At 34.0% G+C, this 16,783-nt stretch overlaps 1 protein-coding gene across 4 annotated transcripts in view; it reads left to right on the top strand.

The window, feature by feature from the left end:
• The window catches only part of TNKS (tankyrase), a 156,970-nt gene that overhangs the window by 14,528 nt on the left and 125,659 nt on the right, over positions 1-16,783 (top strand). For all 4 annotated transcript variants that reach the window (XM_072950340.1, XM_006201153.4, XM_072950341.1 and 1 more), the window contains exon 2: positions 6,853-7,077. In XM_072950340.1, the coding sequence (XP_072806441.1) occupies positions 6,853-7,077 (225 nt within the window). The remainder of the gene's footprint in view (positions 1-6,852; positions 7,078-16,783) is intronic.

Genomic DNA, 16,783 nt, shown 5'->3' with positions numbered 1-16,783 from the left:
CCCATATGTGTGTGTATGTGTGTGTGTGTGTAAAACATCTTCTTTATCCACTCATCTATTGATGAGCACTTAGGCTGCTTTCATAACTTGGCTATTGTGAATAATGCTACAGTGAATATAGTGGTGCATATATCTTTTTGAATTAGTGTTTTTGTTTTCTTAATAAAAATACCCAAAAGTGGACGTTGGAGGATTGTATGGTAGTTCTAGTTTTAATTTTTCGAGGAATTTCCTTACTGTTTTCCATAGTGGTTACACCGATTTACATGCCTACCAACACTGCACAAGGGTTCCTTTTCTCCACATCCTCACCAGCACTTGTTATTTGTTGCCTTTTTGATAATAGCCATTCCAGCAGGTGTGAGGTAATATCTCATAGTGGTTTTGAGTTGCATTACCCTCATGTTAGTGATGTTGAACATCTTTTCATGTGTTTGTTGGTCATCTGTATGTCTTCTTTGGAAAAAATGTATATTCAGGTCCTTTGCTCATTTTTTAATAGAGTTGGTTTTTTTTTTTGATGTTGAATTGTATGAGTTCTTTGTGTATTTTGGCTTTTAACCCCTTATTAGATATATTATTTGCAAATATCTTCTCCCATTCAGTAGATGACTTTTCATTTTGTTGATAGTTTCCCTTAGTAGTTTGATGTAGTCTCATTTGTTTATTTTTGCTTTTGCGTCCCTTGCCTGAGGAGACATATCCCCCCAAATATTGCTAAGATCAATATCAGAGAGTGTACTGCCTATGTTTTCTCCCAGAAGCTTTATGGGTTTGGGTCTTATATTTAAGTTTTTAATCCATTTTGAATTTATTTTTGTACATAGTGTGAGAAAGTAGTTCATTTTGATTCTTGTGCCTGTAGCTGTCTGATTTTTCTAATATCATTTATTGATTTTAAATTCAGTATAATTATAAATTACTGTGTTTAATGGCCCTTTAAAGATGTTCACAGATACCTGGAACTACTGGTATTAAATTGGTGAATGGTGAGTTCGTTAGCTGGGAAAGAAAAGTTACTTTAGAAACCTTACAGCTATTGCATAAATGTGTCATAGCTCCGTTTTCTTTCGTTGAAAGTAATTTTATTGTTAAGAGTTTCGGGGGGTTTATTGTTTACTTTTTGGGGGTGAGTGGAAGTCGTAATGCTTAAGAAAGTAAGCAGGTTATTCTGATATTTTTGATTCAAGTTTTGCCTAATGTTTTTGAAGAGAATAATGAACACACCTCATCTGTCACCAAGTACCTTTTCATCTTCCCCAGCTTACTTTCTGTGACTTCCTCTATGTCAGGAAAATAGATATAATGTGTGTGTATGTGTGTGTGTGTATTTATTTCATGAGTTATTTTTCTAGACAGTCTCAAACATTTTTATTGTTACTTTGTCTTTTTGGAATAATTTCTTACACATAAGGAAAAAAATTATAAATAAATGTAGGAGATGTAATATGCATTTCCTCATTGGGTCAATGAATTTAGTAGTTCAAGTGATGTACAGTGCTTCTGGCTTTGCTAACAGTCTAATTAGGTCAAATATGTCTTTAAGCTATAACTTTGCTACCATAAATAAAAGCATCACTTTAAAATACTCCAAACACCTTAGATTTTTCTCCTTTTATTAAATTTTAGAAGTTGTAGTTGTTAGTTACAGGATTCAGTATTGCCCAAGGTTGTTCCTTTGAAGCTTTAATTTTAGGCACTTTAAAATGCTGAACACAAGTGAAACAATTTTCTGTCTCTAAATTCAGACCTAGTGGATAGATACCAGTGACCTTACATTTGATATTGAAAGATTTTTGAATGGCTTTAATTGAAACCCTAACACTAGAATAAGGAAAATTAAGTATATCAAATTTAGGTAATGTGTTACTAATTTAGGTTTTCCTCACGGTACCAGCACAGTGCTTTCCACACAGTATATAAAATGCCTGTACTGCCAGGAGCAATGTGTAGAGTCCATGCAACCCCTATAAAAATTCCAGTGGTATTTTTCACAGAAATCAAATAATTATAAAATTTGTATGGAATCACAAAAGACTACAAATAGCCAAAGCAATCTTGAGAAAGAAAAAGAAAGCTGAACGCATCATGTGCTGTGATTTCAAACTACATTACAAAGCTAAAGTGATTAAAACAGTGTGGTATTGGCTTAAAAACAGACACATAGATCAGTGGACAGACTGGAGAGCCCAGAAATAAACCCATCCGTATATTGTCAATTAATTTATGACAAAGGAGCCAAGAATATTTGATGGGGAAAGGACAGTTTCTTCAATAAATGGTGTTGGGAAAATTGGACAGCTTACATGGGAAAGAATGAAACTGGACCACTATCTTACACTGTATACAAAAATTAACCTAAAACGGATTAAAGACCTGACTGTAAGACCTGAAACCATGAAAATCCTAGAAGAAAATATAGGTGGTAAGCTCCTTGACATAGCAAAGAAAGCAAAAATAAACAAGTGGAACTACATCAAACTAAAAAACCTCTGCACGGCAAAGGAAATCATCAACAGAATGAAAAGTCAACCTACTGAATGGAAGAAAATATATGCAAGTGATATGTCTGGTAAGAGGTTAATATCCAAAATATATCAAGAACTCATATTGAAAACAGTGATGAAAGAGTGTGTGCATGCATAGGTGACTTAAATTGAGTGGTCAGAGTCTCTGAGTTGCTTATCTTTGGGCTGAGAATTGGATGACAGAAGGAGGTAGACATGTGAAGATCTGGGTCCAAGGTCTTTAAGCAGAACGCACACCAAATGCAGAGTCCTCTAGGCTGAAACAAGTTTGTCGTATCCAGGGAACAGAAAGTGAAAATCAGGGTAATTAAAGCTCAGTGAGACAGAAGAGGTGAGAGTGGCCAACTCACATAAAGCCTTGTAGGTCATAAGGAGGTGGTAGTAATATTTTATTATGTGTGTTGTGGGAAGCATTACAGGATTTTAAGCAGGGAAGTGACCTCATCTGATACATGCCTTGAAAAGCTCATTCTGTCTACTGTGTTAAGGATGCAGCAGATGCGTAGGGGAGCATATGTGACAGCAGAGAGAGTCCAGTTAGCAGGTTATATGCTGAAGTCTAGGTGAGAGATTATGGGACTTGAAACCGAGCTGGTGGGACTGGGAAACAGACAGATTTGAGATGTGTATTTGGAAGTATGGTTCATGAATATCAGGACTGAGGGAAAGAATTCTTCAACCGTGAAGTGAGGATAACAGCATCTCTCACAGGTGTTATCACGAGGAGCTGATGCATCTCAAGCACTTGGCATACACCTTGACACACAGAAAAGCTTACTAAATTTTAGTTACTTACCATTATTGTTATTTTTATTGTTGTTAAGAATAAGGCATGTACTTGGAGCAAAAAGAAAATTTCAGTAAAAGTTAATCATACCTGTTATGTAACTGTCAGGTTGGAAGTCTGTGATAGCACATACTGTTTGTCGGTATTACACTGTCTTAATTTTTAGCAATCTGCTGGACCAGAGAGAGAAGGCGGGTCATTGGTTTTCCTTTTGTACTTCATAATACAGAGCCATAAATATATGTATTAGTAGCAACATTATTCCTTTTTAAAATTGTGACTCAGCTGGGTTTTTTTTGACATATGCTAGCTTGAAGGAATGGGACACTGAAAATCTTGTCTGCAGTATAGTATCTGTAACACTTCACTTAGGTACTAATTCCTTAAGAGTTAGTTACTGATAAGTTACTTGAAATTCTGCATAGTTCTTTGAGCTGACCCTAATTGTTATTTTTATTTTGGGTCTTTAGATATAAATAAACAAATCAATTATAGAGATAATTATGACTACAAACCTTGGTTATGAAACAAAGGCCTTATATAACCATCAGGGATAATGGGATAATGAATTCTCTTTATGTGTGAAAAATAATGCATTTGGTAGAATGGTGAATGATCAACTATTATTGATTTGTACTCAGTAGAACAGGTGAAGTATATGTTTTGAGTAAAGTTTATGTATAGTTTTCTAAATTACAATACTTTAAACGGGACTGATTTGTTTCATGGATAACAAAACCTGATTTAATAATATATTTTAATACAAAATCAAATTAGAAGAATCACTTCATAATTGCCACATAAAATGTATCTTTACTGATTTTAACTGTTCACTTCCACCTCTTTTTTTAAACATGTGTACACACACATATATTTATACTAAATTGTGTTTTAGTGTAATTAAGAGAACAGATAAAAAGAAGAAAAGAAAAATTTCATAAGTCTACTACTTTGTTATTTTAGTCTCTTTCTAGCCATCTATATTTGAAATATATGTAATGTTTTCTCCTTTTTAAAAAATATATTCTTAATCTAAAAGACTGATTAATCCAAAAATCACCTTTCCATGTTGTTGAATTTTCTGTAATGTCCTGTTTTTTCTTTTACACCTTTTTTGATTCTTTTTAAATTGTGGTAAAATACACAAATTTAAAAATTGTTGAAATTTTGGTATTTTAAACATTTTTAAGTATGTAATTCAGTGACATTAAGGGCATTCACAGTGTTCTGTAGCATCCTTTTAAAACAGGATGTTGTATCGAAAACCATCACTTCATCATTTATTTCACTGTGTTATTGTTGTCAGGCATCTAAATTGTTTCCATGATTTTCTATAGTGTTATGATAAACATTCTTACTGCAAAATTTTTGTTTATACATGACTACTTTTTTAAATGATGAAGTTGGAAAAGTGATATTGTTGAGTCAGAGGGTATATTTGTTTAAGCCTATTCCTGATGATGCTGCATTTTTTCTAAAATGTGGTAACAGTTTATAATCACATTTTCAGTGTGTGAGCACAGTTCCATTACACCACTTTCTTGCTGATACCAAGCATTTTTTTTTATTTTATATTTTAGATCTAAAAGTTTTAGTAAAAAGTAAGTACTTTTGTTATTTTGCTTCATGTGGGGTTTTTTTTTGGGGGGGTGGGTAAGGTTTTAGTCATCTTTTTTTTTTCGAGGTACTGGGGATTGAACCTAGGACGTTGGCGCATGCTATGCACGCACTCTACCACTGAGCTATACCCTCCCCTGCTTCAAAATTATAAAAGATATTTTTTAAAGTGCCAGTTGATAAGTTTAAAAGTGTCTCATTTTAACTTTATTAGAGAAGATAGGAAATTAATTCTCATAAAATATTGTTAATGCACTGATAAGAGAAATGTGGGTTTGCACTCTGCCTTTACTTAGATCTATAAAGCAGGAAAATCATTAACTCTTTATGAATAAAGAAAGTGCCTATAGCCCAGTGAAAGAGTAGGGCTGTGATAGAGGAAGGACATGGAAGTGCGAGAATTAAACAGAACGTAACAAAAAGTTCTGCAAGTCAAGTTCTGCAGCTCTTAAACAGCCAGCAAGGCGGTGATAGTTACATTAGCACGTACTGTATACTTTTAGTTTTCCAGTTTCTACTACAGAATTAACCTCTTTACCCTAATTTTTCAACTTAATTTGAAAGATATTTTCTATGGAAACCTGACTTTGTGATACATATCTGTGGAATGTATCTTTGGAGACTTTCTTAGAGCCCTCTTGCCTGGAATGAATGGATTTCTAAAGATAGTGTGGAGGACATATGTTGAGAGAAATATTTTTTTTTATCTATTTTCACATAGTTCTCATTTATTTAGTTTATATACGCATAAAGTGAAGGAAAATATGACTCCTACTGCTTTTCATTTTTATTTAAGATGCCATTTTCTAACAGCATTATATGGTAAGAAATAGCACAAAGGTAATAATACCTAGCCAGTAAGCCCTAATAAAATTTAAAGTAGGAAAGAAAGGATCATTAATGAAAGTACTAAGCTGGTAAACATAAAAAAATGCTAGTATTTGCGGTTTCCTTTTTTTCTTTTTAACCCATTGCAATGTAGCTTGTAATTTCATCACAGTAATACAATGACTTTAAATTGTCAATGGCTGTTTTTTCCGTTCTCTATTGATCTCACTAAATCCTTATCATGCTGGATTTTGCATAATGTTGTTGCCCTTTGACTTCCATAATGTTGTGTTTTCTTGGTATTTCTTACCTTTCTCAGTGTTTACCTAGTTCTCACATTGCTTTAGATTTTTTCTGGTTCTTCTGAACCACCTCCCCACCTTTTTTTCTGTCTGAAAATTGTGATACTTTTCACTAGTGTTCTGGTTCTGTATTTCCAAATGCTTGTATTTCCACTTGTCATGTCATTTCCTTAAACTCAGTAAACCCAAGTTTGAATTATTTCACTTAACTACCTATATTTCATTTAGTTTGGCTATTCTTGGCCCAAAAATAGATATTATGGCATTATCTTTAGTTTTTCCTTTTCAAATATCTTGTAACTAAACCATCACCACATGTTTCTGGTATCCATATATTTTCCTTCAGTTTCCCAAGTGTAGTGTTGAATGTTGTGATTTGTCTAAGATTTGGTTGTCATTAGTATTTAAATAACATTTATCTCTTAAAATACGGAGGTGGAGATGGATTTTATACATATAATTTTGTTTTGTGAAGCATGAGGGGGAAGTGAATGTCTTGGACAGGAATCTTGGCTCATTCGTTCTGTATATCTAACACAGTTGTCCAGCACACAATGGGTGTTGAAGAAATGTTTTTTGAATGAACTGCCTAACCTAAAGGAAGAGATTTCTTAGTTCTAAGTTTTTTGAGATGAGAGAATCCATTTGAGTGGCAGCCTTTTCTTTTTTAACCTTTCTTGTTACAGAATACTTTAGTTGTTCATATTTGTTGATATTGTTAAAGGAATTCTAATCATTTTTTTTTCAAAATTGACTTTCTGTATAAAATATTTTCCCTTTTTCTTTTTAGGTTTTGGAAGGAAGGATGTCGTAGAACACTTACTACAGATGGGTGCTAATGTCCATGCTCGTGATGATGGCGGTCTCATCCCGCTTCATAATGCTTGTTCTTTTGGCCATGCTGAGGTTGTGAGTCTGTTACTGTGCCAAGGAGCTGATCCAAATGCCAGGGATAACTGGAACTATACGCCTCTGCATGAAGCTGCTATTAAAGGAAAGATCGATGTATGTATTGGTAAGTATTATTTGGTGATATCTAAATTGTAAGATCAACCTGACAGGTATAATAACATTTTAAAGAAAGGTTTACCCTTCTCCCTTGTTTTTTTTTATTGCAATGGAAATAGTGTTTCCTCAGAATAAGTAAGAAAGGTTTTATTACTTCTTATTCTTAGAAGCAGTTTCTTTTCCATTAAAAGGGAAGTAGAGAAGTGAAAATCTAAAGTTGGTTAAGAACAAGATTCACATCATTAACTCTCCAACTGCAAGGCAAATGCCAGCTGATGTGGAACTAAATTTTGATGGATTACTGTTACCAATTTAGTTAATCTACAGTCACTTTAAAAGACTTCAAGTTTTCCATACTAGCATAAATGAGAACCATTATAAAGTACAAGTACTTAACCAAATTGGATGACATACTTGGATGTTTTAGGTTGATTCAAGGAAAGTCATCTAATACTAAGGCAAAACCTTTTTCTTTATGTTGCTAAAAATTGAACACCAGCTATTTTATTAGCAGTGGAAAGCTTTGAGTGGTTTGAATATAATAGTTTAGGGCTTAATATTTTCAACATATGCCATATGTCTAGAGAAAAAGCAATTTCAAAAAAATTGAACTTTCAGTGATTTTAGGTATTGCAGTTATGTGAAATTGTATTCAATGAGCATTTCTTCCTCTTCTATTTATATCTAAATATAAATATATTTAAATTTTGCTTTATTGTATAAAATCTTTCATTTTGAAATCTAAAAACAAATTTCTAGAGGACGAGCATAGTTTCTCTTGAGTGTGTCATCAGTTTCTTGGAACTCAAGATGGTAGATGTTTGTTTAGCCCATGGCAGGTTGATTTACATAATTTTTGTCTTCCTGAATGATATCCATTTCAGTTTAATCAGATATTTTGATGATAATACTGAAATAGATATGTCGTTTTTAAAGATACAGAGGTGGTACAATTATTAATATTTTCTCCCTCTTCATAGCCACCTATTCCAACCTCTAATACTTTTTCTTTAGTTTCCCTCAAAGTGTGTTGCACTGCCTGACGTAACTTCATTATGCCATTCTCTGTTGCTGTCCTGTCACTTCACCATCCACTGACATGACCCTGTGAATACCCTATCCTTTTTGATCTTTGACATCTTCCGCTTTCAGTTGATTCTCCTGTTTCTTCCTAAGTCTCTCACTAAAACAGCCATGTCCTAGACTGAGTCATTTCATAAAAGTAACCTGAAAAGCTTGAACTTATCACATATTCTCTGACCACTAAACCTCTTAAGTTACTTGTGATAAGTTACTCTGTGATGACTTATGGAACTTAACATGTATTCTTATGTAATCTTGTAGACTTTCAACTTCCCTACTTTCATCTTTTTTTGCTTCACCTTGTCATAGCCATTGGGTTTTCCTGTCATTAGTTATAAAATTTTATACAGTTTTCACCTTCTTGAAATATTATCCCTTCTAGGCTTTGGTCTTCTGTATTCTTACCTGTGCCTTTTTGAATTTTTCACTCTATCAGTGCTTTTAATATCTTAGGGAAATTAATATTCCTCTTCTCCTCCTAATCCACCTCTTATAAGTACCTAATGAAATTGCTCCTTTTATCTATGTTCTGTTGAAATAAAGGACTAGATGTAGGACTTGATTTTTAAATAATTGATTCCTACAGTCCCTCGGTCCCATAATCCTCAATAGGCTTTGCCGCATGTTGCTTTCCTTCCAAGTTCTTGTGTCTTATGAAGGTTGAGGGTAAGGGAAGAGCACCTTGGGAAGTATAATCAAAAGCTAATTGAGGGTATAGCTGCTATTAAAGTATGTAACATAGTTACGGGGAATAAGAGTAGTTGTAGACTCTCCTGTACACTTAATTAGCTTTCAGGAACCTATTAGGATGTTTATTCTCAGGTAGACTGAAGCCTCTCAGGTATATGATAGCTTATATATCACACATTACGCATTTGAGTACAGTTAAGGAATTTGGACCTGTTTCTATTAGATATATTTCTACTTTGGGACAACTGAGTGAAAGAATTGGGAGCCTTTTTTTTTCCCCCTCTCTTTTTGCTTGAGTGTCATGGTTTTGAGAGGTTAGTGTACAAAATTAAGTTTTAAAAGAGCCTAGATAATGAAATGCTTGCCTAAGTATTTTAAGATTAATCATGTCTCTATATGTGAGGTAGAATAGCGAATAGACTTGCTATTTGTAAAGGTAGAGCCAAGCCACACATTACCACTGGCTTAAGAGAGGCAGCAGGGCGGATTGCAGCAAAGTGCACGCTCTGGGCTTGTATCCTAACCTCCCCGGCGAACAGCTGTACGTGAGACCAGGCCATTTACTTAATCTCCATGTTTCTGTGTTACATGTAAGAGGGGAATACTAGCCATACTTCATAGGAGTCTTGGGACAATTAGCATAATACATGTAAAGTACTTAGACTACCTGGTATAGTGAACATTAAGTAAATATTGATTGCTATTATTAATTACTGTTATTATTATTGCTAAGATCTCAACCTGAATTTATAACTGCTATGTGATACAGACCATCTGGTTTTGTCTATTTGCCCATTATTGACATTTTTTGAAAATACCAGTTTAAAAGTCAAACCCTTTCATAAATGCTATTTGGCTACCATCAAAAAGAAAAAACACAGTCTGAGGTTATGTTAAAAAATCAACTTTAAATGCTTGTGTAATTAAACCAGCCACTTAAGACAGAGGTTATGAAGTTCATTACAGTAATGTTGATGACACAATTTTTATATTTAACAAATCTAATCTGCTCTGCAATCAATGCTTTTTTCCACCTTTGGAACTTACTTCTCCCTACTTATCCTCACTCCCAGATATAAAGTCTCAAAAAAAAAAAAAACTGAAGTAAATGACGCTTTCTTTTCTGAATATATGTTACAATTTTTGAGACTATCCAAGAGTTAGTGCTTTGAAATTTCATTTTAAAAGCAAATTGTAGGCATACCGTTTGCAAAGTCAGCTAATATAAGATTTGGCAGTCATAATGGGCATTTGTCATTTTTTTCTTTTTGGCTGATGGATACCCAACTCCTTTTCTGATTTTAGAGATCTAAAATTATGGGTAGTTATTATGGGGAGGAATACAGAAATGCCTGGAGTCAGATCTTCCTTTTTTCTACCCCTTGGTAGTCAGGGATGGCCTTGATTTGGTCAGTCAGACCCTTCCTTCTGTATTGTAGAATTTTGAGTACAAAGTCTTAGAGCTATTAAAGAATTATTCATAGTAGTGGTTTTTTTCTGCACTGTTGGCAGTGGCCTGGCCACAACATTCCTTCCACTTGCTTGGTAGCTTTTTACTTATTTTCTAAGATTGGTCCTCTACCCTCTTGTCAGTTCAGTGTAAGGTAGACACAATTGGTTTCTGTTATTTCCAAATGAATATAACTGATACGGAGATCTTGAGAATGTAGATAAGTGGAACTTCTAATATGGGGCCTCTAAACTAATTACGAAATCTCTTGAATCTATATAATTTCCACTGCCCTCACACTGTTAACACATGTACCACTACATCTCATCTCTCTTTAGGCTCTGCGATTATCAAGAAAAAGTGGGACCAGAGCATGTTCTCTTTGGAGACCTTTGGGTTCCTCAGCAGGGAAGGGACAGCTGTGCTGGTTTCCACAGCAAGTAATTCCAAAGATAATCGAGGTGCTAGGTCTTGTAACACATGTGGGATTCTTACTGGTTGGGATACCTGAACATCTAGACCTGAAGCCAGTAAGCCAAATGAAAAATAACCCTTCTCAGCCGAAGAGGGGAAGATTGAATGGACCATCAGAACACATATCCAGGACTGCTAAAGAGGTCAGATAAACACTTGAATGAATAAGATAAAAAGATCCCTCAGGGAAATTAAAGTGTAGTATGGACGAAACTTCCTGGGGCCAAAAAAAATCTCAATTTTTTTCTAAAGTAAAAAAATTCAATAGATAAATTAAAGAAAGATCATTGGTAACCTGGAAGATCACAGTATGAGAAATATCCCCAGTACAAAGCAAAATGATAGCATGTGGAACTCATGAAGGAAAAGGTAAATAAACCCTGGAAGTCAATATTATTTAAAACATTACATGTGATAGGAGTTTCAGAAAGAAAAAGAAAAAAAAAACTTGATGGAAGAGATCAGTAATAATTAAATAATCAGAAAAAAACCCAAGTTTGAGATTGAAAAGGCCTGTGGAGTTCCATGCTGAATGGATGAGAAAAGACACACTGAGGTTGATATATACATGTTTTCAAGGGAGGAAGAATAAGTTGCCTGAAAAGGGGAAAACAATTAGGCAAAGGACTTCCCATTTACAGCATTGAAAGCTTGAAGACAGTGGAATACCTTCTAAAGACTAGTAGAAGAAAAGGATTAAACTATAGTCCTCTTGATAAAGAACAGTTCTTCAGCTTTTTTGGGAGCAAGAAAGGCTGACTAGAGCAGATGACATTAATTTAGAGGAACAAAGCTCCTGCCACTTGTTTTCTTTCTCTTACTCTTGTTTTCAAATAATTCTTGGCTTCATTTGTCTTAAATGTGAAGACTAAGGGGATCCTTACTGTATATCTCACTTGGGAGTACAAAATTCAAACTGCTGCTTAAAACCTAGCAATTAGAACTTTTAAAAAGTTATTAGAAAAAATAGCTTCGTTTTCTAGGCTCAATGGCACTATGTCAAAGAGAGTCAAAGAGACTCTCTTTGGAGTCAAAGAGACCTGGGTAATAAACAAGTTACTTATTCTCTTCCAGTTATTAAAGTGGGGGTAATAACTGTACTTCATATAGTTGTTAAAAGGATTAAGTGAGATAATGCAGCTAAAGCATCATTGTGTCATATGTGTAGTATGTACTCAGTGATTGATAGCTGTTCTTGTTAATATGAAAATTAACAGGGTAAGAAATAATATTCCTATTGTGCTACATGATGCTGATTCAGATCCTTTTATATTTAGTGAAAGTGCAAGAGAACAGAGAAAATATATGATGATATTTTTTTAAAAAGTCTTTAAACAGATTGGCTTATGAGAGATTAGGCCAACTATGTATAGTACCATTTAATGCTATAATTAAAACAAAGTTGACTATAGAAATGATTAATAAAAACTGGTAGTTATGATTCTCACTTTTCCCACTCCAATTTAGAACTTACTTAATATGTAATAGGATTCCTCTGTTTTTTTCATTATTTATCATTTTAGGGATTCTTTGTTATAAAATTATGTTTTATCTCCTCTTCTCCTTTCTTTGCCATAAAGTAAAGGGCATTCTTTAGCTTGTGATCATTCGACTAGATGAAACTTAATTTCGTTCATTCAAGTAGAATGTATTGACCTGGATAGGATCCTGGTTCAGACAAAAAGTTAAAGCAGGTATTATTACAATATATAGTCTGTGTAATTTGTTTATAAACAAGTGTGTTTGTGAAATAGCTAGTAAATAACCCAGTTGGATGATTTGTTAAGTTATGGGCTGATAAAAATGAACAGAGGAGTTATCAGCAATGTACGGTTATCAGTAATGTTGAAGACTTTGCTTTTATGGTTACAGTTGTGGTCTCCTGCAAGGGGCAGTGGAATAGAAACAGGGGACCTGGTGACTACCACTGAATCTCCCATTAGCAAACACTTTGATTTGGGACAGATTATGGGGCAGATTACTCTCTGTATCTTAGTTACTTCATTTATCAAATGGAAATAATGGAACTGTTTATTTTTTCTTTGCTGGAGTTTTACAAAGATAATATGTTAGAGTGTCATATAAATAAAATGTGTTATAGTTGTGCTTTTAAAACGTCTTGTGGTTATGAGAAGTGACATACATGTGGTAGGCAAAATAATAGTCTAAAGATGTCCACATCTTAATTCCTGGAACCTGGGATTATTTTATCTTGCATAACAAATAGAAATTAAGGTTACATATGGAATTACAGCTATCAGTCAGCTAAGCCTAGACGAGGGGACCCCAAGTTATCACAAGGTTTCTAAACAGTGGAAGAGGGAGACAGAGAGGAAGCGAGAGAGATGCAGTGTAAGATTCAGCCAGTCACTGCTGGCTTTGAAGATGAAGAGGCGAGCCACGCACCAAGGAATACAGGGGGACTCTAGAAGATTAAAAGACAGGGAATTGGATTTGCATTGAGAGTCTCCAATAAAGAGTGCAGCTCTGCTAACACCTGGATTTTAGCCTAGTGAGACAGGTATTAACTTCAAGCCTTCAGAACTGTAAAATAATAAAGACATGTTGTTTTAAACCACTGAGTTTGTGGTAATTTGTTATAGCAGTAGTAGAAAAGTAATGCATTATAGAACATCTTACATCAAATCTTCAAAGTTTGTTTAAATTTAGCATCTTTTGAAGGTTTTGAGATTTGGGTTAAATTATGTGACTAACACAAACTTAAAAACAAGAGAGATTTTATATTAAATTAGGTGTAGAGAGGTCTTGTCTTTATATAGTTGTTTAGACTGAACATTTTCTTTGTAATCTTTGTCATCAGGTGCTACATAATAAAAGTTTGAAAGACAGCATATCACTTGAAAACCAAATTGTTTCTTTTATTTAAAAAATAGAAATTTTATTATCTTTAGTGTAAAGCATAATTAAATATTTAGTTTGAACTGAAGACTAAGGCCTCAAGATTTCATTCTTGTCTGCCTCTAAATCACTGTTGCCTAGGGCATATCTTTAATATCTGAACTTGTGGTGAATATTTCTAAAATGAGTAAAGTAGCCATTATAAAGGTTTACTGTATGAGATGCTTTGAGAGCTTTCAAACTCTAATGAGCAGTTTGATACACAGTTTATTTGGTGACCTAAGGAACAAAAAAGAGGTGATGTTTAAGTCCCATAGCTTCATTTCAAATTAGACTAGGAAGATGTGAGAATGTGGGGAAATAGGAGGATTGACTCAGGAGTATCATCAGTGACTAGAGGATAGACAAACATGTTAGCTTTTCCCTCTTGGTTTCAAGGTGGTTGCAGTAGCTCCAAGAATCATATTATATCCATATCCAAAGCAGAAAAGGTGGTTTAAAAAAAAAAAGCAGCCTTTTTTACTTAGAATTTTTTTTAAGAGAAAAAAATCTCTCCCAGAAGATTTCCTCTTAAGAGTCCATTTTTCAGAAGTAGGTTACATGTTCACCCCTAGAGTAATCACTGGCAAACAGGAATAAGATTATCAGAATTAGGGCCAATCATGATTTATCCTATACGTCTGGGCACCTTGCTTCCCAAATAAAATTGGATTCTCTTAAGTAGTAAGAAGAGGAAATAAGTTTAAGTGGATGAGTAACTGTGTTTGCACAGATGGATAAGATAAATAGGATGTAAGGTTCAGTAAGATGCCACGTTGCAGGGCTGTGAGTTCAGAGAGAGGCGGAAGAGCACGTGTGAGGGAACTAAGAGGTTTCCTGAAGAAGGTGAAAATGGAGAGGAGCCTTGAATGATGAAGAGTCATTTTCATCAGTTTGAGTGAGGAGGGTATAATGAAGGTTGGAGGAAGGAAAAGATGATGTCTTTTTAAATACCAGAGTATAGCCCAGTTTAACTGGGAAGTAAAGTCTTAAACTGAATTGTGAGAAGGTAATGTTGGAAAGATAAATTAGTTCCCTATTATAGAGCATCTTGATATCAGCCTGGATATTTTTTTGGAATAAATCTCATGGTGACATACAATTTAAGTAGGAAATAGCAGGAACAAACTTCTCATCATTCTCCCAGATGTGTTAATGACCTTAGAAAACTTCAAAATCCCATTTTTTCTTGGAGGACATATTATTTTCTTCATTTGAGTATTTCTACCTATTTTTCAAGAGCCAAATCATGTAGGACATTCTCTGGGAACCTGCCCTATTCTTTGACCTTCAACACTGAACATTTATCGAACACTTACAATGCACTAGTCACTAAAATAGATACCAACTTTTCTTTATTCAATTAATAATCGTTTATATTATTTAATTATAATGTAACAAACACATGGTGCTTACAGTTTGCTGTAGTAACTCATACAGTCTCCACAATGATTATGTGAGGTATTACTATTTGTCGTTTCCCACCTTAAGAAACTGAGGTCCATTTTAAATTAAATTATAAATGATCTGTTTACATATCTCTTTCAGTAAACTGAATTTTTTTTTTTTGAGGTGTGTCTCTTTAAAATCTGTAGCTACATTTACAGAGCCTTGTGCATCATGATAGGTATTTGGTAATGTATGTTGAATGAGTGATTGAGTGATGTTGATATGAACTGTGTGGCAGCAGCAGTATGAACAGCCATGGCATGATCTGTGTACCCCATGGTTTCCTGTGTAATTTCTGTTTTCTTTAAAACATTCGAGTCAGAGGACTTAGATTTGACTGCTGAATGCTCTTCTGTTGTGATAATATGCTGAATATTTTGTTGCCATGAAGGATTATGTAGCAGGCATTTTAAATACCTGCCCCTAGTTGTTGTTTTCAAACATTTACTCATTTACTTCATATTTACTGTACCTGCTTTGTTTTAGTACTTGCTAGGTATTTAGATTTATACATTGGTGGATGAAACAAGATTTTACAATGTTTATAGCACCAAAATAGGTAGGGATATACTTGTTTAAAAAAATAATGTTTTGAAGATTTAATATAAACTGATTAACAATATTTTAAGTAATAAAATACGTAATTTCAGGTAACAGTGCTATGAGGTAAAATGAAACATGGTTAATAAAATGAGACATTGTTAGAATAACTAGACAAGTAGACAGGGTAAAAAACTATGATAGCATTATGTATTTGTTTAATTATACATTTATTTATTTACTCATGTCTCTGTGTACTCTTCCCTACTCTGCACCCACACACAGGAACTTTGTCTGCTTTATTTTGTGCTGTGTCCCCAGTGTAATATACCTCCTTGCCTCACCAGAGTGAAATGCCTACTTTGTGCCACAACCGTGGTTTTATTTGCCTTTCCCTGATGAGCAGTGTTGTCAAGCATCTTTTCATCTGTTTTCTGGCCATTTGTATACATTTTTTGAGAAATGTCTGTTCATTCTGTTTGTCCATTTTTAATTGTTTAGTCTTCTTGTTTTTAATATATATATATAAATTTTATGTATTTATATATGTGTGTATTTATATATGTGTGTCTAGATACAAATTCCTTACCAAATAAATAATTTGCTAATATTTCCTCCCCATTCTGAGTTATCTTTTCCCTTTCTTGATGATGTCTTTTGAAGCAAAAAGGTTTTAATTTTGATGATTTGATGAATGGTTAACACTTAAAAGTCTGCTTTTTCTTTTGTTGTTTGTTTTTTGGTGTCATGACCAAAAACCTATTGCCAAATCCCAGGTTATGAAGATTTAACTCTTACGTTTTCTTCTAAGAGTTTTATAATTTTAGCTCTTACTTTTAGGTCTTTGATCCATTTGGGGTTAACATTTGTATCTGATGTGAGATAAGGAGTCTAACTTCATTCTTTTGCATTTGATTCATCAAGTTTTCCCTTTCAGTTCATAGTATTCCTTTATAATCCTTTATTATTTCTGTAAGCATGGTAGGAATTTACCCCTTTTATCTGTGATTCTAGTTATTTGAGTCCTTGTTTTTTCCTCTGGGTCCATTTAGCTAAGAGTTTGTTAGTTTGTATGATACTGATTCTTTCCTGTTGTTGTGTGGTGATCCATTGTAGGGGTATAGCAGAG

The sequence above is a fragment of the Vicugna pacos genome, chromosome 26 (genome assembly GCF_048564905.1).
Source record: "Vicugna pacos chromosome 26, VicPac4, whole genome shotgun sequence".
In the NCBI taxonomy this organism is placed as follows: Eukaryota; Metazoa; Chordata; class Mammalia; order Artiodactyla; family Camelidae; genus Vicugna; species Vicugna pacos.
This window is presented reverse-complemented; position numbering and strand designations above follow the sequence as displayed.